This window comes from Anopheles merus, chromosome 2R (assembly GCF_017562075.2).
Source record: "Anopheles merus strain MAF chromosome 2R, AmerM5.1, whole genome shotgun sequence".
Classification (NCBI taxonomy): domain Eukaryota; kingdom Metazoa; phylum Arthropoda; class Insecta; order Diptera; family Culicidae; genus Anopheles; species Anopheles merus.
In genome coordinates this window covers 12,199,554-12,226,676 of record NC_054082.1, presented here as the reverse complement: position 1 = coordinate 12,226,676, position 27,123 = coordinate 12,199,554, and the positions used below count along the sequence as shown (strand labels likewise).

General features: G+C 47.2%; 1 protein-coding gene across 1 annotated transcript in view; it reads left to right on the top strand.

Moving 5' to 3' along the window:
* The first annotated feature begins 5,739 nt into the window (after positions 1 to 5,739).
* The window catches only part of LOC121587943 (dendritic arbor reduction protein 1), a 64,295-nt gene continuing 42,911 nt past the window's right edge, over positions 5,740 to 27,123 (top strand). The window contains exons 1-4 of the mRNA XM_041905317.1: positions 5,740 to 6,293; positions 6,380 to 7,449; positions 7,547 to 7,981; positions 15,650 to 15,766. Of these exons, the coding sequence (XP_041761251.1) occupies positions 6,984 to 7,449; positions 7,547 to 7,981; positions 15,650 to 15,766 (1,018 nt within the window). The 5' untranslated portion in view covers positions 5,740 to 6,293; positions 6,380 to 6,983. The remainder of the gene's footprint in view (positions 6,294 to 6,379; positions 7,450 to 7,546; positions 7,982 to 15,649; positions 15,767 to 27,123) is intronic.

Genomic DNA, 27,123 nt, shown 5'->3' with positions numbered 1-27,123 from the left:
GCATGCAAGTGAAGAATTGAAGTGTCTGTATGTTTGTTTGCATGTTTAATTTCGTTAGCGCCACAAGTGTGTTACGAATCCGTCAATTATACAAATGTGTAAAAATGTGTTATTTCCGTAGTTGATTCTTTGTGATCAAATGTTCTCTATAATATAGAGCTTAGAGGATAGAGTAAATTTAAGCTAAAACATATCATGCCGTGAGGATAATGCGACAACCTTTTATAACAGCAAAAGTGGAGCGAAACAGATTTCAATATACTGCTTGGAAATTTGCCGAATCGCAACCGTCAATTGTGGTAAGCCAAGATGAAGAGTTAATCTTTTTTTAAATTCTACAACTAACGATGACATTCCCTTTTCACTCACGCTTCTCGTAACACAAATTCTAAACCACCTTACTACGCATAGAATTTTGTAAGGTTTGTACCAAAAATAAATTCACGGTAGGTTGCGATCAATGCCTAAAAAAAAAGCATGTCTTACAACTCTTTCCCGTACGTGAACTAAGAATAGGAGTTGTGGCAAACATGTCCCTCACGGCGTTGGACACCTTCCGTGTGTATGTTTGCACCGGCACATGGTCACCGTTGTTGCCCATCCTACACAGCACGCCACCTTCCGTTAGGGTAAGCGTAGAAAGGCTCACACCTACGGTTTAAAAAATACGCCTCCCCACCCAGCAGTGTGCAGTGAGCACCGGAATCAGCAGTCCATTAGCTTTGATTGGACGAGTAGGAGTAGTACTTTCCGGAAAGTACAAAAAAGAAGAAGAAAAAAACAGCATCTTCTCCCTTCTAATGCCTCTTTGGTGTAAGCTTCTTTTTAAACATTCACCCTTAACATAGCACAGCGCACGCGAAATCAGATACCTTAAGCAGATGGGCAATACGGTGTGAGGGCTTGCTTGTGAGGGTGTATTAAACAATAACGTTCTATCTCATTCCATCCCGCGTAGCCCATCGATTCTGTTCTTTGCGATTATTATGCTAAAGCGCATCAGGACAGCTTCTGCAAACACACACTCCCCCAGCTTCTTCAGTTGGTTGCTCAATCGGTCCAATCGCTCGGACTTAATTACCCGACTAATACCATAATTCTTTCACCAAACCGTTCACGCTGCCATCCCCACCTCGTTCGGGCAGGCGCCATCAGGCGTTTTGTGTAATCTGCACTGCAAACTGCACTAATGTGACACCGAGCCCGGGCAGGAGATCAACCTGCGAGGCTGCGAAAGTAAACACACACGCACTAACAAACACGACACCCACACGGTGCGGGCAGCACGCGTGCCTACGGTGGCCCACGCATCTTCGTGTACCGAAAATTTGGCGCCCACACAATGTGTGTGTGTGTGTGTGTGTGTGCCACCGTTCGAGATGGAACGGGGAAATGGGGCAAGCAATCGTTTGAGCCCGAAAAGGCATCCAAAAAAAGAAGAATTGGAACATAATAACACCCCAAATAATCGCATCCAACGCGATCCTATCGAAATTGCAGCACCGTGTGTACAGAGTGCGAGGGGGGGGGGAGGTGATAAGGATGCGTGAAAATGGGTGGGTTGCACTGGCAACACTTTCAGCATTTCTTCGAGCACAACACTAGCTGGATAGGTGCTGCTTTTTAAAAGGACAGATGGTTTAAGGTTGCGTTTAAAAATTCGCTAGAATGAAATACAATAAACTGTTTACGTGTTTATGCTTCTGGAACATCTCGACCATTCCTTTCGAGTGTATATGTTACCCTTTGTTTGATCCTGTTTGTTTAGTGTTGCCTTATCCTTTTCTACTTCCCTTCACACGCAGCCAAACTGCAAGGTGTTTTGCCTTCGCAGCCCTTGCATCGTCCCTTACCATCTAGTAGCACTGTGCCGCTTAGTAAAGGCTGCCGTAGTGCATGCGTGTCCGCGTGTGTGTGTATGTCCGTGTGCGTGTGTGTACATGGAGTGTGTAGGCTTTTTGGAAATACGACCGGGGTACTACGAAACACGCTGACAGTGTGCGTGGGCCGCTATTGCCGGAACGTACGTGTGCCCTGTGTTTGCGACGACGGCGACGACGACGACTGCGACCCACCTAATATCGTCCCACTTGCGTGCTGTACGGTCTCCCACCTAGTGCCCACCCACCAGCACGCAACCAGAGCGCAAACCTAAAACGCTGGCCCGTCGATCTTTTGTCGCCCGTTCTTTACTTCATTTTATGAACAGCGGATTTTCTTCTGGCAGGGGCGTTTGTTTTCGCTCTCTCTCTTATTAGCCTTTTCCTCTCTTTCTCTCTCTCTCTCTCTCTCTCTCTCTCCTGCAGGCACCTTTCAATTGCACCTTTCCCTCACTCGTACACCGCGTTGTGTATTGTTCGCACTGCTCTCGCCAGCTTCTTCACCTTCCCACCATGGACTACCTTTTTTTTTTGTATCTACCACCCACACAGCCCACTGCACGCGGCCCACCCACTCACAGGGCAACTTTGTGCGCTCGTTCGCTCTCGTTCTAACTGCCGCGCGCGAATGGTATGCTCTTACTCTCTCGGTACGTGATTTCAGTAGTGTATACATTTCATGGCAGGGCGCGATTCCGAGCCCCGGTTCCGGGTCCTGCCATCTTCCTTCTATCTTCACACACACACTCACACTTACGCCTCGTATGCGTTACACTACCTACTCAGTATCAGCATGCCGCTTGAGATGTCTTCCCTTCCCAGTAGTTAGTTTCTCTCTCTCTCTATCTATTTATATATCTCCATGTCTCTTTCTCTCGCTTCCATGCCGGCTTACTTCTCGCTTCACACTTTCTTCACGCACTCGCGGCATCCGGTACCGGTTGCAGCGCGTAAAGAGCGGCACGTTTTCCATCGGCACGCTGCTTCATTCACAAGTTTTTGCGCCCATTCGCTCGACGCTCGGAAGGGACGCTCTCGCGCGCTACAGGTCCTGCAGGACGCCTTCCGCACTGGCACCGAGGCTGCCACCGTAAGGGCTTCCCAAGCGTTACCACCGCACACCGGTTTACTATGCCTAGCTACAAGCTACCGATCGGCCGGTTAGTGGAATGGAATAGTTTTCCACGAGTTTGCCACGAGAAGCAATAGTGTGTACGAGATAGTTGTGTTTGTGCCGTGCCGTGGAAGGTTGCTGGGGAAGGATTTTTTGGCGCGTGAAAGTGTCCAGCACGTGGTGATTGGGTTACGCAGTGAAAGGTGAAATTAAAAATGTTTGTTATGTTTCAGTGTGACACTAGTTTGGGTTTTGTGGTGTAAGAATCTAAATGGAAATGATGGTACAAAGTTTATTTTAAGTTGTGAAAAAAAACCCAAAACAAAATTCAAATCAAACTAGTTTTTAAATTAAGTCATTGATTAATGATTACCAATTCTGAACAAGTAACCAAACAAACAAACATAAGACAGTAACACAAAACAAAAACACTACAAATCATCGGTTAGTCAACTAACGAAATTAATCCACTACATTGTTATTGTTTAAGGTAAGACAACTTATACTTCCCTTTATACGTTAACGACCAATCTAGAATTTTGATGGCCATACAGCAAAAAAGTTCAACCACCGGGTGCTGCCTACACACGGGCTTCATTCATAAACTGTTCATCGCTTCTTCGAACCTCCGTTTTGCTCGCACCGTACAGGGGACCAGGCGCCTCCAGCAGCCTCGCACCAGTGGGCTCTGGCCGGTAGCTTGCGAAGAAAAGTGGCTACCGCTAAAAAGCTAAACCCAACCCTCCGAATCCTCCTACACACAGTAGTGACTAGAAATTTCGAGCCTACTCTAGAGTACGCTCACTCGACCGGCTGCTCACTTCTGCCACAAAATTGGCCCTTGCATGCTGAGTTGCTTAGGGTTTTTTCCCGTACCTCGCCCACGTGTGCTCGCCTTACCATTTGCCACCCCATCGAAAGTCCTCGAACGGTTCGAGTCCACGAATTCACTATTTGCAACACAAAACACACACACACACTGCCTCAATCTCGTAAGAAACATTCTGAGTGTAATGCTTGCAAGTACTTTTTTTCTCTCTCTCCTAGCGACCCATTTGCCACCGCACGTGGAAACTCCTGCCGAAAAATTCCACCACAATCACACACACACAAAAAAAACCTTTTTTGTCTCGCTCACACGCGCGTCTCGGTGTATGGCGTCTTGGCTGGTTCGGTGCTGCCGGGACGCGCACCTGTTGCTCACTTTCTCCCGCTTTGCTCTAACGCTCGCTAGCCGTCAGCCGTTCGTTGCTCTCACATTGCCTTCGAAATGTTACGCTCAGCACAGAGCGTTTCCACCGTTTTCCACTTCCCACACATACTACCTGCCTGCTCGGGCTCATGCGGGGCCCCATCTGGTCCCGGGTTTTGGCCGCTCCTTATCGGCCGCGACCCTACGCTGCTCTCTCTCTCTCTCGTGCATCGGGCTCGCTCGCTCGGGCACGACTTATCAGTGGCGGCCCTTTCGGTACCATTATGGGTCGGCCAAATCGTTGCGCATTGATAATACACACGATCTGCACGATAGCGCGTGCCGCATTCCGGCCGCATCAATGGCGAACAGTTCGAACCTCATTCATTAATCGTTCGATTGCCTTCCCGCCGACAGGACACACGGGTCACAATGGGCTTGGGTGTGTGAGTGCGTGTGGCCGTGTGGCGGAAAAAAAATAGATTCATCTGGTGAAGGTTAGTGCAGCATTGTTGAAACGTAGGCAAATTGAGTGGATTTAATTATTTACGTACGTGTTTGGTTTTAATCAAATATTAGGCAAAAAAAACATATAAAGAAACAGTACCCTTGAACGGAAGCGCGAAAATTTGTGATGTTATATCGTGCCAGTGACACGTTTGCCCTCGGTTAACCGAACCAGCCAGTGAAGATCAAGCAGACAGCGTTTGCTTCCGTATGGGTGGGTGAACTTGAACACCATCGCAACACCGCGTTTGCAAAAAAAGAAAGATGCCATTTGGTGACGAAATTAGATCGTCCGCACAAACACAACGTACCGCACGGAGCGAATCATCTGGCCCGATGTGCTTGGAGTGCCGTTGCAACAGACGTCACCATCAACAGTGCTGAACAAACAAGTGTCTGTGGTTGTTTTTAAGCCGGATGTTTGTGTGTGTGTGTGTGTGTGTGTGTGTGTGTGTGTGTGTGGTTCGAAGATCAGTAGCGGTCGTACGTGTGTGTTGAGTACATGCTTTGCTGGTTTATAGCATCGTGAACACACACAGCGACCCCATCCCCTGTGCCCGTCTTTGGAGCGTCTTAAACCGGGAACCATGCTGTTCTTGTTTTCTTTATCTTCCCTTGTCCCGTTCCCCACCCACTCCACTCGATCCTTCGCGTTTGACATTTTAAGTTTGGCAGCTTGTGTCGGTTGTGTCGTAACGACGCTTCGCTGTATTTGTTTGCACGATCATCATCATCATCATCACCAGATCATCGTCGCCGCTGCCATCACACCCGCATGCGGATACGAAGCCGTCTACTAAACTCCCGCACACAAACACATACATCCCAACCGCAATCAGGAAAATTCGTCATCGTCTGATGTGGCCCTCACACATCGCACACACCGAGTTTCCCGCCTGTGTCGTCGCGGCTGTGTGTGTGTGTGTGTGTGCGGTTGTGAGGGTGTTTTCCTTCCTGCCTGTTCATCTTTCCACCGTTCGCCCTATCCATTTCCTGTACCGCCGATCGCCACCTACCTGATGCGCAAACGGTGCGCAGCTGCTTTCGCGCGGTCAAACGTGTCCGGGAAGTGTCGGCTACACTGTCGTGGCGAGTCGTGCGGACGAGATCTCGCGCCCCGGTTCAGTTTGCGAAACGATCCGATTCGGGAACACACCTGAGCCTGGCTGCAGGTTTGCAACGCTCACCGTCGCCGGCAAGCAATACGCGGGCAGAGTGTAAAGTGTGCGATTGGAAGGAAAACACGGCAGACGGGGTTGCTTTTCCGTGCGATTTTTGTTTTTTTTTTTGCGATACAGTCACCATTTTTTCGAACATTCGAACCGACCTGCACCGACAGTTGGCGAAATACTTTATTAAGGCGAGCTACCGTGACGACCGTGTTGAAATGTTTCATCCGTCGTAGAATGCAGTTTCGTGTTTTATAACGAAAAGAAACCGATAATTAGAACTAACGAACAACAAATCAAAGTGAAACGTGCAAAATAGTGTAAAACAGTTTTCAGTCCTTGTAAAGATGGTATGAGTGTTGTTATTATTTGCTGCAACCATCTTCAGTTTCATTTTGTGTTGGTACCGACGGCAATGTAAAACTCACAATGTAAATCATTGATCTTTCAATCGTACCTGCAATTATCTCAAATACTAAAGGTTCTGATAAACGTTTTGTTTCTCCTTTCGTTACAGACTTATTGTTCTCCCGCCAAATTGCCCGATCGCAGGCCGCCTTTAACAAATATTTTACAAGTGCTTCGAATCCCAGGCGTTAAATTGTGTTCACTGCTGTTCGCCTCAGTCTTAGGGTTGTTGAATTCAATGTTCCTCAAAGTGATTGAGTACTAAGTGCGTGAAGTGTGTGTGTTGGTGACTGGGAGCGATTAAAACAGTTGTTGTTTGTGCGAAAGAATATATCCTTTATGCAAGTGCAAGAAGTGTGGTGTTGAATATATTGAGAGTAATCATAAAATAGAAAAAAGTGTATACAATTGTATCTAACTTAGCAGAAAAAAAGCTTTGCCATGCCTGCGTAGTTCCAATTATGGTGTATATTGATTAGAATTATCTGCACAAAGCGTGCCGCTACGCGTGTGTGTTTCCGAGTTCGACATGGTGCGCGTGTGTGTAGTGCCGTCTAGTGTGAGCGTTTAATTGTTCATCGCGCTAATGGAGTGTTTATCATTTTTCGTTGCCTTGTTTTGTCCTTGTTTTGTTTCGTTTTGTTTTTCCGTCGCCCGTTCGATCCGTCCCATCGCCCCGTGCCGTGCGTATCAGTGCATCGACGGCAGAGAAAATGTTAGCTATGCGTCGCGAAAGTGAACCCATCTATGGTAGTGCCAGTGCAACGACCCACTACAACAATCTGCTGCATCACCACGGGCAACACCACAACGGTCACCATCAGCAGGCGGTGCAGTCGCCGTCGGGACAGTCAGGACATCTCACCAACGGTACTGCGGCTGAGCCATCGGTCCGAGCTCATCCGGCCGAGAACGGCACACTCGGGGAGACCGATCCCAGTGGGCTGGGTGCGTTCCAGGGACATCACCAGCAGCAGCACCAACAGCAGCAGCAGCAGCAGCAACTGTTGCAGCAACAGCAACAGCTAGCAGATCATCAGCAAACGTTGTCCCATCAACACCATCACCATAGCCACCGGTCAGCGTTGTCCCCAGCGACGACGGCCAGCTTTGGCGGATTGCCCGGCCTCTGCAACGGGTCGTCATCGTACGCCGGGTACACCAACTTCGGATTGAACTGTACGTTTTCCAATGCTCTCTCTACCACTTAAACGCCAGTTCTCACCTTCTTCATCCTCCCCTAAAACTCGCCCTCTTGTCTCTCTGCTACCAACAGCTTCCAGTTCCGGACGGTCCACACACCCGGCGGCATCCAGTCTCGACGAGTACGTCGACATCCTGCAGGTCCAGCAGCTGCTGCTGGAGAACTCTTCCACTCCGTCCGGCTCCACGAGCAGCTCGACGGTGGCGAGCATAACAACGGCATCCGGTACCTCCACCACCACCACCTCCTCCTCCTCCTCCATCTCCTCCTCCACCTCCACCTCAACCTCATCCACAACCATCCCTTCCAGTGTCGGTTCGACGGCGTCCCAGCACATCCCGCCCGTGTCCACCGTACCCTTCTTTGCGCCCTCGTCCGCTCCCTCCACCTCGACGGCGGCACTTCACGCAAAAAACCGTCCAAAAGTGAATCTTCAGAAAGCGGCCGACTTTTCTGCGGCAGCGGCGGCGGCGGCGGCAGCAGCAGCGGCAGCGAACCAACTGCAAGGTAAGTGTCGCCCGAATCACAGCATCGCGTGCCCGGGCCCATTCTCGGGCACCTCGGGCACACTGGCGGTGCACAAACCCAGCCCAGACACGTGTGTTTCCGTCCCGGCAAAGATCGGCGTCTTTTGGGGAAGGCGAGCATGCTGCCTCTACTGTGACCGCTTCGGGTTCACGAATGTAGCTCGCAAATTGTTGTTTTACGCACGCAACATACCAGCTTACCAGCAGTCTTGGAGTGTTTGTCGAGACTTTGCTTGCCCCGCACCACTCAACTAGGGCGAGTGAACGGGAGGCCGGTACGCGGTGGAAGCTGCAGTCCCACCAAGACGCGAACCCGCCATCGCTTCAGTCACGTCAATTTGTGCTAAATTTATTAATAAAACTAGACACTTTTATCATTAAGTCCATTAGCGTTATCGTTTAATTAAAGCTGTCGTCTTGGTCACTGCGTGTTGCTGCGGCCAAAGTTTTCCTGTGCCTGTCCGGGGAGGAGCCCCACAAACCCCCAACGCTACCACCAGCGGACGTTCGAGTTGATCTTGTTGGTGTGTGTGTGTGTGTGTGAATGCGTATGTTTTTTTTTTCGTTCTTCCTCTTCTCGTCTTTCTTTATCGGACGTGTGTCGCGGAGAGCAATTTTTCGCCGATTTGTTACACTCCGGATCAGCCGTACCTAACGCAACTGGGTCGTTGATCGCCACGGCCCGTGATGAACTACACGACAGCGTGCACGACAGGATTGACGAGGGGAAGGGCCCGAGGTGTTGCAACATAACTCTATCGGACCGTGCAGCTTGCAACGGCAGCAGCTGACCGGCGCGATGTTGTGCCTTTCGAGTGCAATTGATCAGAAACATTAGCGTTCGCGCGACAAACGCTCGGTGTGCTGTCCAGTTGTGTTTGCGGCCAAATTCTGCCGGCGAGCCACCTTAATTGAGCGGCGTGATTCGTGTGCGATGGCCACAAAGTGTTACTAAGTGATTTGTCTATCAGCGCGTCATGCGCGTGCTTGCGTGCGCCGCGTATCTTCGCGTAGATCGTACCGTGGCGTCGTACATTTGGACCGGGCCGGAATGTTGATCGATCCATTCCATTTGAAAGTTTGCCATTACTACTTGGGATCGAGAGTCGATTCAATTCTTGTTTTTGTTTGTTTTTTGTTTTTGCATCCTCCGCATCATCACTTGCAACACACACATTATCTAGGCAACCGCAACCGTCTTCCCTGAGACACCTAGAGTGTGACGTTGTGACGGAGTGTTTTGCACACTGAAGAAATGCATTATCGCTGCCCACGAGTTTGTCTATATAATTTAATGTAGTTTCAATGTTTTTGGACTCCGCCGGTGGACTCCGCCGTGCACTTCCAGAGGTTTGCCTGGGTTGAGATTTTCGTCCCGTCCGCACGGTGCACTGGCTTCTTCTTGCCACCATGGCTGCCTTGCCTGACCCTGCTGCGGACTGGCCGTCCGTTGGGCAAGCGGGAGACAGCATGCGGGACCCGCCGCCAGGGGACGCCAGACACTCGTCACCTGTTGAATGCGTTGGCATCCTTGGCGCTGATTGCATGTCGCGTTGAATGTTTTATTTCTCCACTGCTACACCGTCTGTATGCCAGTGTGTGTGTATGTGTACAGTTGTTGTTGCTGTTAATGTTTGCTTAAAATACACACTCTCCTTGCCTAACTGCGGTTGGGTAGCGCGTTGTTGGTTTATTTTTCCTTCTCCTCACTCGCTCGCTTCTTTTCACGCTGAAGGTGCACAGGCTGCACTTTGCTCCTTTCCGGGCAGCTTGCCGTGCCGGGTGGCATCGTCGTGCAGCCACCGTAACCGTAGCCCAAAAGATTGCTCGACCGGTGGTTGGTGTTCGATTTTTATTATTTATTAGCAATCTGCAGACAGCCACAGCGCTTTTGGCACGGGACACTCCGAGATCGAAGTGCACAAGCGTCGTGGGCATGATGTGCGAGGTTGCCTGGCAGTGCTCGGTACACCCGTTAGGGCCACGCTCGATACCAGAGTGAGAGAGCATTGCTCATAGATGGGTTTTGATTTATTGCCCATGGGCAGCGGAGAGGCTGCCAGCCAGCCAGCCAGCTAGCCAGCCAGCCAACCTTGCGAGCGTCACACTTATGCGTGTGTGTAGGATCACTGTCCGATAACCGGAACGCTCGTGGTGAATGAGCGGCTGCAGATGGTCCTTTTTATTGCATAAGCTAACTGAAAATATCTGTATGGCTAGACATTTTATTCGTCACATAGTTCAGAATGGCTAAATTACATTTAAGAGAAGCATAGAATGGCTGAATACTGGCTTAAATTACGTTATTTGGGAGTTGTTTTGCGTTTTTCAGTGCAAATAGCGATAGTGTGAAAGCTATTATGAAATTTTGAATTATATATTTCATTCAATAACAAGCGGGAATGAAAACTTGATCAAAAACAATCGAAGAATGTGATACCAACCAGTCGATCGACATAATTTCCTTTCAAAATTTATGTTATTGTTATTATTCACATTTGTTGGCAAGAATGACATTGAGGGAGATTAAATTTCATTTCACTTGAACCACATAATTGATTATTTCTGATGTTTGTATTTTAAAATTGGTAATCAAATCAAAATATAATTACAAATTTCAGCTAGTAACTATTTACAACAGCACGCGTACTCAATTTTAAAGTGTTTCATTTCCTCAAAATACTCAATCCTCAAGCTACTCTTAAAACCTATCTAAGGACCAATAACACCCTTTCATCATCATCTGATGCTCGGTTCTCGATTTTGTTGCAACCCAAAGTGCATTATTCGCATCCGATGGCACTTGCGTTACCGTGTCACCTCTTTCGCTCTGGTGAACGATCTGCTACGCAACCATAAATTATGCTAACGATCCAAAAATCACCGCACCAAAAATATACTTCCTTACGAGGCAACGTAGCAAAAAAAAGGTACGCAAAGCAAGTAAAAAAAGAAGCAAACTGCAGTGAAATCAAGAGTGACAAATTAAACACTCAAAGCAGCGAAAAAAAAGAAGACAGGACACTGGGTGGATTGCATTTTTGTCTCCATCTTTTATTTCGCTCATTTACACGCTCCCCTTTCTAACTGTGTGTGTGTGAATGTGTCTTGAGCAGCAAAGTGCAACAAAAACGATAAATACGTGTTTCCTGCTCCGTCCTGCTTCCTGTCCCCAATTCTGCCACGATTGGCACGAAAATGCCATCTCGCGAGCGCCCTGGCCCAAGCACCACGACACACGTCAGCCGAAAACGATGCTGTAGTAATTTATTTTCACGCACGTTAAACTGCCTTCCGCCGGTTGCGAATTGGTCTCGTAAAACGGCAGCAGTGTTAAAACACTATGAGCGTATAAATTGATGCACTGCCGGGCGAAAGAAAAAACGATCAAACCCTCACCAACAAACAAAGGCGAGCATCGCCACAGTGCATCGCCACAGTGTTTGAAGTAAACGCAATTCTTCAAGCTTCGCTCACCGCGGTAATAATCGGGCTGGTGCCGTCGGATGCAGGTTTTTTCAAGTGTTCAGGAAGTGGAGTCGATTGATGCAACCAGAGGACACATTCCTACCGCGAAATGGCTTCCGTGCGAAGCCATATAAAAACGAAAGCAGGTCATTACAGACGGACGTATAATGAACGATCGTTCGAATAAAATGTTTAACGACCAGCAATTAATCACTCTGTAACGCGACCGTGATTCACCAACTCTTTAGGGTAAGCTGCGGTAGCGTCATTATTGTTATTAATATCGTTTCAAAATCGACCGAAAGGCCATGTAAAAGAAATTTAATGGACTTTGCAAATTCAGATAGTACGATTGCGTATCGTTTTGTTTTATCTGACGTTTTCTGATTGGATCTGATTGGATGCAGAATGTATCCGATGTCAAAAAGGGGTTCTCTGTGTAAATGTTACATACATATGTAAGTAGTCTATGAACCCGTTGGAAAATCAATCATTTCAATTGGTTTCAAGCTATTTATTCAAATGTGATTTTATTTTTTCTTGCTTCCTGCTACGTGTTAGACGATATTCTAAATTTCGTATTAAAGACGATCGTATCAATTCGATCAGTCAGTCATGAACAAATTCTAACTGCATTTAAATCAATTGAGTTTTTCGTACGATGTGCGATTTCCAATAATTATGAATTGTAAGTTATGATATGAAGAAGCTAAAAAATGCAAATTTAATTACGTTATTACATTGAAATAATTGTGATAGTACGCCCAAGAATGCTTCTCAATAATACCTACATTCGCCTTCTACCAACCAACATAGGTGTGATATTTTGATTGTAAAGAAACAAACGACACCAGCTTAAGATAGGAATAAAGTTGGGAGAATCTCTGCCGCAGAAGAAACAGGAGCCAAACGCAACGGAAGCAGAACCAGCTTAAATAGCGTTGCGTGTCAGCCCTTTTCCTGTTCTGCATAACGCAAGCACAAGGGCGATTGCATTTTCAACGTCCACCTAAAGGCTAACCTAAAGGCTGCAGTGGAAAAAAAAGATCCGGAGCTTCTAGAGCAAACCGTGCTGGAAACGGTGTCTCCATTCCCGTGATTTTAAATTATTGGCGACAACGCACGACAACAGCATTGACTCGCGCGACGACAAGAAAAGTGACAAATAAATGTTAATAAATTTTAAATACAAATAACGTGGCGTGCCGCTGGCATGTGCCGGCCTGTCATGCGGCTTACCAGGTCCCGCTTGGCTCACGGTTTCTTTTTTTTCCACACCCGTGGCGGAACGTAGCGATGGATTTCGAGCTGCTCGAACTTGCTTTCCATCGCAGCCCGTGCCCCGACCGATCGTGATCGATCCTGTGGCTGCGTAACGACGACTGCAGCCACGACAGAGCAACGACGGTGGCGATGAAGCACACAGGCGGTTGGTTAAGCGTCTGCAAATCTTTTCCTTTCTTTTTTTTTGTTTGTTTGTTGTATCTGCGTGCTGCCTTCGGCCATCTTCTTCGCCCAATGATCAGTGACGAACCGTGTGGAGCGTTGAGGAGCGTGCGGCGGTCGGTGGATTCTGCTCCGATTTTGATTGCCTGTCGTCTGGCGTTTGCGCCAACTTCGCGACAGTTGGCGATGGGTTTCGCCATCATTACAACCACACCACTTAATGCGGTCGCGGCGACGATTTGGCTTTCGCGCGCACTGCAACCAGACCGTCGCGTCCTTCGCACACCAACCACGACCACACGACCTGGTCGCGACGCTAACCGCGATAATGCGGCGTGAACGCGCAGCTCTTGCACAAAGCTGGCTGCTCGGACATAAGTAAATGAAAATTTGAAACAAACTTCGATCAGCGCTTGGAAAATGGTTGCGTACCCGGGCTGGAACCCTTCACGCCAATCGGACGGCCTCTGGTGGGCTTACCGTCGCCTTAAGCTGGCGACAAGTGTGTGGTCAGTCGCTGTTATCCCCTGCGTCGTGTCGATTTGTCGCTGCAAGGTGTCAACCTTCGGGTTGGGATGATGATGATGACGGCCGTCGTGGTTGCGATTCGTGGCTGGGGGCGAGGTGCCACCTCGTCGCGGCCGTCGTCGAAAGTGTGCTGATAAGGGGAATGGGATTTCCATCATATCGCTGGATGCATTGACCGCGCGCTGAGCAGACAGGCCGTGGTGGATCGAAGGGCTGAAGACTATACACGGCTACAGCCTGCCAGCGAGAGAACCCAAAAACTGCTGCCCCCTCCCCCTACGCGGGGCCAGGGAACACGAGCGCACCATTAAGCTGACGGCAATCAGCATGATGGCACTAATAAATTAATACAGCGAACAAGTGTATTAATTAGGATAATCACTGCGGGGCCGCGGAAAGGACCGAGCCGGTGCCGATTGCTTAAGTGTGTTTTAATTTATTTATTACGAATTATCGGTGCGCCGAGAGCTGACCTTGCCGCCTTTTTGAGTGTGTGGAATGGCTTCGCTGGCGTACGCTGCACCGCGCATGCATCCACGGGGTAGGAAAGATTGGTCTAAAGGCGCCAAAGAATGTTGCTGGTGTCGCTTGAATGATTCAATTTGCTTTTAGGATGCTTTTGGATGCATGTGTTGTCTCACATTGTGTTTTTGAATGGCCAGGGCAACGCTTTTGGCTACTTAAAAGAGTTGAAATTTAGTTGCTTAATAAGGATTGATTACCGTAAAATGTATTTCTTTTACTTAAATTTTAGTTACAACGTAGCAATCAGACAGACGCTTTTGAAAAAAGTTATTTCAATATGATTTGTTGTATTATCACTGATATATTTGATTGTCATAGCAAGGTCAATCACATGATATAGTATGAAGTTTTACAACTCGAACTATTTTTCACTATTTTTAATCTAAAGCTACTAAAGCTACATTACTTATTCCATCATTAGACATTATTCAGTATTAGGATTTCTATTCGTTTGATTCAAGTATAATGCACATTTTATGTTGCTCAGGATCTTCCAGAGGATTTATAAGGGTGTTTTTTTTCGCATTGCTCTCGAAGAACTAAAACAGACCATAAAAAAACCTCAATGTGCTTGAGAATCAGTGTCCACTGAAGTGGGTATCCGACGCCATCCGGTCGGGCAGAACAGAATACATCCATCATCCCCGCTAAGCTACGAGCGATCCCACAGGCAGCAAACAAGCTGGAAATAGCACTAAATAGAATTAGTGTTGAGTATTATTAGCGACCAAGCTTCCCTAAATGGAAAACCAACCAAATGGAGCTACACATAACAGCAGCAGCCGAGAAAACAAAATACAGACGGAACCAAACAACAACCAAAACACGTATACCAGTCCACGAGTGATCCCAGCATTTAGTCTCACTTCTCGCTTCAACCGATAGTACTAGGGACAAGGGGAAATGATTCTGCCTGTCAAAAATAAAGCAACAGAAATGGTTTCGTTACAATACTACAAACCAAAATCTCGAAAACATCATGAAAAACCCACGCCATTCGGACGGGGGCTGCTGTATTAGGAAAAACAGGTATTTTAGCTTGAAATTTACCTCCAGCCGTAACGTAGGGACAACCGTTTGCCTCCCGTTTGATCGGTAGGATCGATTCCAAAGTTGATTTCCGAAGCGCCGAATTTGGGATTCGGCCTCACAGAACCTGGAGGCCAATGGCTCTTAATACCCGGACGCACAATTCTTAATGACGTGCAAAAGAGGGAGCCGGGGAACTTTCACAGGTTCTGACTGGCTGGGAATTATATTCCTGCGGTTAGGTTACTAACCCTGCGTACAACATTAAAATCTCTAAAAGAGTTGAACGAACCCGCTGGATCAGATCTTCCTGGATCAGATGCCGCTTGCACATAACGAACGCTTGCTGGGATGGAAACAAAATGAAAGAACCCTTGAAAGGCGCCATTTTTATTCTCTCGTGATTACTTCGCTTGAGCTCAGCAGCGGTTTTCTGCTAATGTGCTTCTCCTTTCCTTCCTCGACCGCGAGCAGTCACGAACTGGCCAAAACTTGTACTGTAAAAAATCCGACGCAGCACGGGCCAGCCCAGGCCACTTCCCGCACACTCTGCTCCGTTCCGCTCACTCGCCTCCAGCTGAAACAGTATCGCAAACCATCAGTTTCATCACTCCAATCTCCCGTTTTCCTCTCTATCTCTCTTTTCTTCCAGGCGAATCACCCTCCAAAAGACTGCTCTTTGATTACCCGAGCCCATATTTGTATGGTAATTATCATCCGTCGCCGAGTGACGATCTGGTCGCTTTATGGTTCGGAAGTAACGGAACAGGTTAGTGCGAATCCATTACAGTTTGCGGGCGCCATTTTGTTGGAATCGAACCACCCGATAATAGCACGACTTCGTTGTCTCGTTACGCGACACAGCGTGCGGTAGAGCAATTGAACGAGGAGGGAGGGGTAGGAAGGGTAGTGTTTTTGAGACGATGGCGAATGCCTCGTGTTGTTGGGTCACACTTTTGCGAAACTTTATTGAAATTTCAATCGTCCGTAATGATGTCTTAGAAATGATTTGATTAGGAGTTAACCTAGGGTCAAGCATAATGCGCCTCCATTAAATGTACTTTCTCGCAAGTAAGTTGTTTACTTAACAAATTTAACAAGTTCAAAGAACTATAACAAGAACCTCAATTCATCTGAAGAAGAACTTTTTGCAGAGTAGGTATGCTGTTTATCAATCTATGAAAAGAAATACGACATTGTTACTCGATTTGTAAGCATTCCTGATAGCTCAAATTTCAGGAAATAATTACACATATTTTCTAACAACTATTGCTTAAAATTTCGCGAAAAACATATTTTAAAAATGTGGCACACATTAAAGCGAAGAATGTCTTCTAAGACTCTACTCGAAGCAAAATAAACACAAGATCCCCGGTACACCCGATCGTAATTAGCTGACACTCGCTGTCCATCCGCACAGCGAGCCATAAAAACTGTACACCTTGCCCAGTGGATGATGAATTTTCATTTGATATGCTAATTAAACGCCATCGTCAAACACCCGATACCAACCCGGCACAGGCGGGTGCAATCCGCCCAGGGCCCACTGGCCCGCAATTGGCGGGACCAGGTAAGCTGAACCATCACCCTTGTTGACATAGTTACCAGCAGGTTCCCGCCCGAAAAACGCAAGCGACAGTTTGCACACGTAAACAGTGGAGTAGCGCGCACCGTCGTGTGCACTAGCTGCATAGTGAACCTGCGCAAAATGGCGCAACCGTTCCCGCCGGAACGATAAAAAGCGTCGTGTTTGAGCCACCACGACGCGGGATATTCGCGCCAAAGCGTTCTAATATGCTTGACCCGCATGCTACCATAGCGCGAACGGTGTGCATCCCGCGTAACCGGATGCCAAAACAATCCCAGCTCCAATTACGAGCGCTTGGAGCGCATCTGCAGCGCTATATTTTACTCAAGCCCATACACGCGAAAGCGATGAGACGATCGTCTCGCTGTGGCCAGCGCCAGTGGAAAGGGGAGATTTATGAATGGATAAATCTTATGCTACGACGTACGTTGTCGTCGCCAAGTCGCGCAAATGACGCGGGAAAACCGATGCAAACATGGGTCCTTTGCCGCCCGACGTTGTTGACGTTCAGCCAAGTGTCTTCCGCGCCGAGCGCCAAACTATCGAAAAAACTGGGCGCGCTACTTCCGGCCGTTTCCAGACGGCGCAACCGCACCCGTCCCACCACTGTCCCGTCGTTTGGACTGCCATAATGGCGCGTTATGTTACAGCTCGTTAGCAAGCTGTACCGGGAGCACGGCCCAGCAGCATCGGAAAGTTTTCCTTGATTGCATCGAAAAGCGTACCTAAAAACATACCCGCCAATGCGTGCTCTCCTCGCTCAAGACGACGTCGGCAACGACGACGAGGACGGCGAATGGCGCGAAATGATAACACGAAAAGTCGTCGTCCCATAATGAGCTCTCCGGTGGGTCTGGTCCGGGTGGGTTTTGTGTTGCAAAATAGCAATTCCGCCCGTGCCGTCCGTGCGCGTTCTGCCAATTCAGTTGGGCCCCGCGGGGCTCGCCCGATGCCAGCGACTGTGCAGGAAGCGCTGCGTTGGCGTCACGGCCACAGCGTTCGTGCCATGGCTACCGTGCTTGGTTCTAATTTCGCGCCCAAACGGTAGCGTCCGGAGCGTGTCCGTCACCACGGCGTCCAGCAATGCCTTGTGTGCATCCGCGTGGATCTGTTTTGGTTTGTCGGTGCGAGGCAAAGATCGAGGTATTATGTACGTGCTCTCTTGTTCGCCGTGCGTGGTGCGGCTGACGCGTTGCGGACGCTTTCTGCGCCGGTGGAAGTAAAGCACGGAACGACACACGGTGAAACATAAAACCGCTCTGTCCTGGTGGTGTTCTGGATGGGCGAGCGTCTTAAGGTGCTTTCGCTCGCCCGTGGAAGATTTCTATTTGGGCGATTCCGGTTTCGTCAAGCAAAAGTGTACACAATTTGATCCGTCTCGCGTGACATAGGACAAAGGTGGAGCTTTGGCGGTGTGTTTACGGAATTGTTTGTTGTGGTTGGTGCCCTTTCGTGGAAAGCTTTGATTGAATGTTTGAAATTTTCTCTACAAGTCTGTTACGTTTGTTTCCTTCACATCCTGCAACAAACGGCAACAGAATGATTCATTCTCGGCATAAAATCCCAATAAAACAATGCTATGTTCGAACGGGCCAAAAGTCGCCACAATTCATGACGACCCGCGATAAGCCCCGCTTGAAACTGATGCCCATTTTATGAATGAAATAATAAACCAATAGGCTGACTTTATTGGCCCGGACGAGTGAGTGATAATGATCATGTCTTATTAAAAATTCAACGTTTCATTTTGGAACCAGAGCCCCGATCCGATGGGAATCGAAATGAATAATTCCTTCGCTCAAGTTTAGCACATCATCATCATCATCATCATCATCATCATCATTGTCGTCGTCGTCGTCGTCGCTGTCTTCGCTGAGCTGCGTTGGGCTTAATCTTTCGTGGTAGAAACAATCAAACTGAAACAAATGGATGAAATCTTAGCCGCATTGATTTATGCACATATTGCACACGATCGGGGCGCGGCAATATTTTGGGACGGTTTTGTCTGACAGTTTTCCCACAGTTTGACGCCAGCTGACCTAGCTGGAAAGGAATTTGTTGGAGATTTGTTAGCTCTAAGCATAAACTTTTTTTTTCAATTTATTGCATTTGCTACACCTGTACGGAATGTCATTCTTACCCGACAACTTCAACTGTCATACCGTTTGTACCAGTCGTAGTCTTACCGTCATGAGACTGAGAAACTAAACCAGCTTCCCAGCGCAACGGATGTGTTCGAGCAGTGAGATCAAACTGGCAGAGATTATGCTTGAGCCACGGGGCGAAGAAGAGGAAGAAGAAGCGCCACAGTATCAAGCGGATTATCTATTCCGATTTTCGAAGCCGACATCGAACAAATTTGAAGGCAAATGTCAACGACCATAAAATAAAATGGGAATAAATTTTCTCCTCCACCGCACACACTGACGACGCTGGCCAACGAGCTGCTTTCAGTTCCATTCGCACACCAGCGGTGGTGGCTAGTTTTCTTCCAACGCGAGCGCTACTTGCCTCCCCGCTTCCCATAAAGCGCGCAAGCTAACGTGTGTTAGATGCTGTAAATTGTATGCAGCGCAGCAAAATCTAACAATAATCGCACGTTCCCAGTACTTGGCAAGCTTGGTTCTGGGTAATCTGTCTGCTTTCGGCTTAGCCACACAAGATGAGCCCAAATTTTGGGAAAAATTATTAACGCTTTGCGGGGAAAATGTAACATAACAGAACAGATGCAACGCGAGTGAAATCTGCTCGCGCGAGAAGAAAGTGACAGCGACCCAGCGATTCCCGCGGCGAGCCAAACGAAACCGAGCGTCAGAAAAGATGAGCCTTTGAGCGCTAAGGTCTTGCGTTCCCGTCCCCTCAATGTTTGTTGTCTCGTTAATGCCGTACCGTTCCGTTCGCTGCCTTATTTTCGCTGTCATCTTTAGTCGTTGTTATTCCATGTTATTCGCGTTACATATTCAGACACGTTTCTTCCGGCTACGGCAAGCAAGACAAAACAATCCCCATACCAACCCCTCCTGCATCGCTCCAACAGCGACGCATTGAAACCAAATTTGTCCCAAAATCTAGCTGCCCTCGGGTGCGTAGGTTTTTAGTCTCTATAAATGTGTCCAATGTTTCATCATTACAAGGATTTTTACAAACTCGCATATAAGTCACAAATCCGACCATTCCGCTTAAGTGGATCATATTATTCATCTCTCCAAATATGGAGCATTGTGGCGATCTGCCGAAACGGTCGTACCCACCACCCCTTTTTTTCCTGTCGCTGTACCACACATCTCGCTTAACATGCTGCCCCGAACGGGGACGGGTAAAACCGAAATTATCAGCTCCACTTTTATTGCACAAACATTTTAGCCTTACGTTTTTCATCAACCGTCAAGTAACAGAGAGTGAGAGAGCGAGCTTTGATGCGGGAAAGAAACACTCCTAAAGTGTCAAAACTTTATGCGATCGACATTTTTATGATGGATCGTAAAAGTGATCCTCACGTGATGATAAGCATCGATCGATGCTAAGGACAATCATACATTAAATAGCGTTTCCAGGAAAGGTTTTAGCATAAAAGGAAACTAAAACACAAATCTTTTCCGCAGTTTTAGTTCTTCCATGTGTCTTACTTTAATTCGTATGAAAAAAAAATCAAAACAGTTTTACAAACGAAAACCATCTCCTCTGTGTAAAGCCAAACATTCTATTCTGCTGTTTGAAAGCATAAAACAATCGCATACACATATCGGTGCGTGGTTCATCGTGCACAGCACCCGACGGCCGACGGGATATGGCGCATGGCACGGCACGGCAGGTCGTAAAGCAGGAAACTACGTATTAATCGCATTATAAAACCGATAAAGTCCTCTAGATTATGCTAATGATACATTATGTTTATGGGCGGCTGATTGAAAAACTAAACAAAGCGAGAGGGATTGTTTCTTTTATAGATTAATTATCCACGTCGTTGAGTCTGTGCAGGCGGACCCCGCAAAGACGGCGGTAAGAGGTTTATGGCACCAGAACGTGCGTACACTCGCACTGTGCGTACAAACTTGTGAGCCCGAAGTGCTCACACTTGACTAATGAAGATGACTGGTCTTTAGGCTCCAAGTGCTGCTTTTTTCTATATTTCCACTGGGTCGACTGGCAGCATGATTTCATACCAAGCAGGCAGGGTTGCTTTGAAGAGGGGCTCATTTGAATAAGGATGTGGATAAAATCAGAAGATTGTTTTACAACTCTTGGCTGTCGGTTGCAGCGCGTGACATCATTCGTACAGGCTTTCGAGAGCGATGTTGCGAAAGTCCCACGATTTGCGCGCATTTTCTAGATAACGGAGATTTTTAGCTATCTTGGTTATAAATTTCCCTACTATTGATTTCGGCTCAGATGCACTATTTCAATCGATGTCATCTTTATATTAAATCTTATATTTATTTAGGCATAAAAATAGATAAATTACTCAGTGCAAAACTAAACACTAATAATCATTCACAGCCATATCTTTTCATTTATCCAACAAATAGAACGCTTCATAGCAGAATGAAGTTATTGAAACGGTTCAATAAATTAGAATACATTTAACCTACGCTTGCTTACACTAATGTTTTAATAAACTGAAAGGGGAAGCAATTAAATCACACCTCTGCTCTCGATACATGTCCTCCACGAGCTCTTTGGTCGTCTCTTTGGTGTTCGCAAGCAATAACAAACAAAAATCACTTTTTCAAAACAAACCGTATATTCACATCGGTTACAATGCTCTCCGGCAACAATTTATTTAAATACGCTACAAATCTTACATTTATACGGAGCATACGATGTAGTGCGCCGGTTCAGGTCAAGAGAGGCACCTATAGGGGAAACATTTTAATTTTGATTCAATTAATTTCAATACAAAACCGCCATATACGCTGGCAGAATACGCGCGACTCAGCGCCGAGCGTAAGGTTATCTGAAATGAGGGAAGGAAGGGGGATATTAATTTCCGATCATTCGATCGGTCAGATAGCTACGACTGTTGGCGGTCGTGTAAGTACACATGTTTTATTTCTCCTTTTTGTCTGTCGTCGGGCTCGGGCCACTAGACTCACCCCGGGGATGCATGAATGCAAACGCGCGGCTGTATCGGTTGCGATGGCACTGCTCGATCGGTGCAATCCGATACGTACGCAAGGGATTAACTTTAGTCATATTGCAAATCTCATTAAAACTGCATCACTACACGAGCGTGTGGTTTGTTTTTTTCCCTGCCTTGCCTCCGCCTCCGATTCAAGTCATTCAACGTTAAAAGGTGGAATCGTGACCCATTTAAAATACGTTTTAAAGTGCAAAAAATTGCTGTCGAGCTTTTAAGCAGTTTTGATGTTGTAGAAAGCTGTCCATTGCTTTATTTTTGTTTTAAGTGAAGGAAATGAAGAGGTTTATTACAAAACTAAAACAAATCAAGAACACAGATTAAATAGAACTTTTAATTGTATTATGGCGATTTATCGTTAAATTAAATAGTTTCCAATGTGCAATTGCAAGATGTTTTTCAAAAGCCGTCTTGTTTCAATAAGAAATCACGATGATTTTAAACAGCAATATTGAGTATAGAAACTCAATAATAAAAAAAATAATTTAACATCGTGCCGTTTCTCTAACAAATATGCTTTGCAACAAATAAAATTAATTTTTCCTCTACCAAAACACATGCAGGTTGAAATAAAAATAAGAACAGGTCTAGCCTGGCATAGAATCAACCATCAGCCTACATTTTGAATTAACAAAACAGCATCTAAATTATAGTTAGACGACATATTTTGCTCTTTTCTCAGGCACGCTATCCGCGCTGCTCTTCTACATTACGTAAACTACTGTCGTCCACAAATCAAACCAACCGTTGATCGCTAGCATCCGATTGATTCGGGCTCGACCGGAAATGCGTGGGCTTTGTCATTTAACGTCACCCGTGCCGTGGTAGCACCAACGGTCGAAAACAAGCTAAAAGCTTCCGACCCTGCCAAGATGCAAACTGTTGTTTCCTACCACGATCAGCATCAAACACAGACAACAACAAACACGAACCACGATGCGTAGGCAGGGGACCTCGATTGTTTGAAGGGACGCCGGCATTGTTGCGCCACGCGCCCGTACACCCTTGGAAGCTGTAGTTCAATCGAACGGAGCGGCCTGCAACACATTGGCTCGCGGAGCGTTCGCATTGAGCAATCGCGAGTGAAAATGGTTGCCTTCTATTTTCCCACAAACTGTTGCCATTTCTTCTGTTGCCTAGTCGGTAGTGCCTGCCCGGCAGCAAAAAGCAAATGGCTGCCATGGCCCCCAAACCCTGAAGCTGCCCCGCTCATCGTCACCATCGATGGCTAAAGGCACGCGTCTGCCCGACGCCAGCGACCGGATTCACCGGACGCGAAAAAAGCATCATCCGCCCGCGCAAACTTTGTCAACGTGGTTCCGAAAGTGGTCCCGTCCAAAAACAGCGATCCGCTCGGATCATCCGGACCATTTTCGGCAGCGGTTGAACTTCTTTCCCAAATTACTCGAAACACACTGCAGAGCACTGGTGTGTTTGGCTCGCCCGGCCAGCATGGCAGAAACCTCTTTGGAAAACGGCCGCGAAAACGCGTTATGACGGTCATAACATGTTTCGTCATCACGGCATTCATGCGTCCAAATGAGGTTGTTTTTCAACGAAACAGGAATGTAAAGTTTATTGTTTCGCTTTTGTTTGCAAATTTTATTTCTTGTTGATTTTGCGCCTAAGTGGACACATAATTGCGCGCTAGTTTAGTGAGATCGATTGTTTGAAGCTTAAATTAATTGTGACGGTTAAATTCAATTCACAATTCAGTAAGAACATTTATGTTGAATTAACATGTAGCTTTCACATTGTGATAAAATTTGTATACGAAGATTCATATGAAAATAGCCCAAGGACTTCAGTGTCTTTACTTCAGTATAGTATATGTACATACATATACTCTAGGTATATGATACAGCAAAGATGATTTAATTAAACTTTTGATTTCAGCTTATGCCTTATTAGTTTACCTTCCAATCGGTGAACTAATGAAATTTATGTAATTTGTGATACATGTTTTCCATTCGTGTTCGCAATGTCCATAAATTGTAGTAAAGCATTTGAATCGTCGCATTAGTCACCAATAAATCAACCAACACATCATATCTAAAGAAACTTAATCACGAATTGAAAATCCTTTCAACTCTACGTCAAACAACAAACGTTTTTATCGCAAAGAAATTAACCATCGAAGCGATTATCGTGCGAGTAGTTTCATTCAGTTTAATAATGCAGATAAAAATGTCAAGCCAAATGTCTTCATATCTTGCACCCATCAATAGGATCGATCGGATTACTTCCACGATTAATTATTCCCGCACGCTCATTTGCAATTGAACGCGGCAAAGCACTGGCCCCAGCCCGTAGCCTGCACTCGTTAAGAATGGTTGACAAATGAAGGCCTCTCACCGATCGCCTTTACCAGTACCTGGACCCTTAGCAGGTCTACCGTCAACTTCCTTCATTAGTGTGTGCGAGCGCTTAGGCGAAGATTTATTATTCCATTGCTCAATCGCGGTTTCGGGGCGCGCACACCATACACGGTCCGAACCAGTCTCCAGCACTGCCGGCCCGTGCAAATGAGTGTGCAATGCACTAAGACTTCTGCCAGTACGGCAATGCGCTCGTTCTTGTTCCGTCTAAGTCGAACCTAAGCCACCGGGCCATTAATAAATTGCCATTGGGTTTTAGTAAAAGCCTCCGAGTGAGCCGAGTTTGCCCGCGTGACAGTTTGGAAAATTTGCTGCGTAGGCGAAGCTCGGAAGCCAAGGACACGGCGTTTGGTGTTGGTTCGAATGGCGTATCAAACAGGTAAACGTACACACACGTTCACGTTCATTGATTAAATTTCCGTCGGGTTGCAGCGTCAAGCGTCAGGTGGGTCCATCAATCGGCCCTAAAACAAGCCCTTCATGGCGCCCGTGTGTATTTATCCGTTACGCGTTCGCTGGTAGGCGTCACATAAAGGTCTCACTTCGGTTGGCTGGCAAACCCTTTACGCATCGCCCACACACTGCGGACCATCGGACGCGCCACGATTTTATGAATGAAACCACCAATACGCAACATTATGCGCTGCGTAAGGTTGCGTAACACCACGCCCTACCCTTCTGCCCATTAATGGGACAAACTGTTGGGGGAGGGGGAGGGTGGAGTGGGCGATAGGCACGTGAAGCCTCGATCTCCCTCCATCAGTCACCGCATCAATCGGTGGACATCGGAGCCACGCAGTCAATGAAACCGAACGCCACGAGCCACGGTGCCTCATTTGCATCATCAACCCATCGAGCCGGACCGTGTGCCGTAGCTCGTCGAGTCGTTGGCGCTTTATGAATGAAACGGCGGGCTCGTCCGTCAGGCTGTCTGGTGGACAAGGATTTAAGTGTCCGGCCGCGTCTCACTGGCCGCTGCTTTGTCGTCAGGCTGTCAGCCTTCCAGCGTGCAGCAGCGGCAACAGCAGCGTCTTAAGACGAAACTGTACCATTTGAGCGCTCAAATCTGCATACGCCTGGGTGCAGGGGACCCGAAAGCCGCGCTTCGAAACAACCACGTTCACCTTCGGACCTGGCTGCAGTGAGCGCAACGAGAGCGCAACACTACGCTGTGCGGGGATAGGCAGCTTGCCCGTGTACGGCAGGGACAGGAAATTCAGGGCATCGGAGCAACAGCTAGCTCCGATCCGTCCCCCGTTACAGTGCAGCTTTGTCGCAAAACCCTTTGACCGAGCTGGCACCCACGCTTCCGACCGCCGGCTTGAAGGTCTTGCCAGAGCCCTACACGTACTGCAGCGTGTCACCTTTTGAAAGCTTCGGCTCCCTACCAATCGGAGGTCCTCAGTCGCTCGGCCTGCCTAATGCCAATGAAATCGCACTGGCGATGGGGATTTCATCTGTCCCCGTGTGCCCCCGATCCGCCAACCGATTAAGGTACCGTTGTATAATTTATTAAATCACCTCTCACCTCTCCTCCACCTGCCGCATCCTTACGCTGCACCGCCAGGTTCCGGACGCTACACTGCCTGGTTGCATCGTTAGACCACCTACGTACCCCTCCAGCGTCATGAATAGACACACAGTTTGCCAGTGAAGCTGGGCTGATTTTCATTCATGAAAAATATTCATTCATCAGTATCAAATCTTCGATCGTTGTCGGAGTGCGCAGCACGGAAATGAGATGCGGACCGCTGTGCGACAACAAATGGCAGTCCTGCACCGTATGGGCCCGGGCCCTGGTTTGTGCCCGCTGCACCGGCATTTTTATTGTCCGCCCGCCGCGCTCGCTGCTGAATGAAATGTATTCAAATTCAACTTTTAAGACAGAGGAAGGCGACGACGACGACGGCGAGGACGGTTTCACGTTTCTAAAGTTTGGCTTTCGCGCCCATAAAACACACTGCCAGGGGACTGATTGGAAGGGTAGTTGGAGTGGGAAAGGGTATGAAAGTAATAGTTCGCTAGATCAGCATTTGCTGTTTGAAAATTAAACTGCTTGTAGAGCGGCCCGTTGAGTCGTATCACTGCGACTACGATCAAGCATTGGAAAGGTCATATGATAGGATTCTACCAACGCTGACAGGCTGTTGAAAGTATAGAATATTGATGTAGTACATTATCATTAATCTTAACGTTACAATGTAATAAAAATCATGTTTCGCTATTTTTTATGTTTAATCGTAAGAACGTTATCGAATATCATACAAAATTTCATACACAAATTCCACAACTACAAAATTATTAAGCCTCCCAAGTTTGAGATTTTTACAAACCTTTGAATATTGAACAGGCTTTAAGTCTTATTTACGTTGTCTGCACTGATTAGTTCTACCACCACGATTACAAAGCTTACAAATTAGCGTGCTTATTCAAATTTCCCGTCAACCAGCACCCTAAAGATCCGGGGCCTCTAGGGAGCTACAGGTCCAGCCCGGTCGTGCTAGGCACGGCTCGGATAGGCCACCATCACCCAGCTTACCCTAAATGGGCCGATCGTTTGTCAAATCCGCCCTGCCGAAGTACTGAAAACTGAAAACACCTCCGCAAAGTATCGATCACGATCATCAGTTTCCCATTACGTACGTTACGGCGCGGGACCGACGAGTGGTGGAGAGAATGGTGATGATGATGGTGATGATTTCCCCATAACCTGATTCAACCGAGCACCGGAAATGGATGCCGTCATCCCCGGGCAGAGCTAACGGCAATGTTAGCTTCAACTATGTTAGCTCTTGGGAAATAGAACATAGTAGAGAGATTTAAAACTGTCTAATTGAAGAGGAGTTGACACTAAACCTATTCTTGGCTTTTTTCTGTACTTGGCTGTATTTTGTACTTGACTTCAATTTTATTTGTTTTCAGAATGCTACAGATTTGCTTAATATTGTTCTTTCTTGGTAAGAATACAGCATCGATCTTAACATCTCCTTTTTAAATACTGAAAGGTAAATAACGTCTCTTTC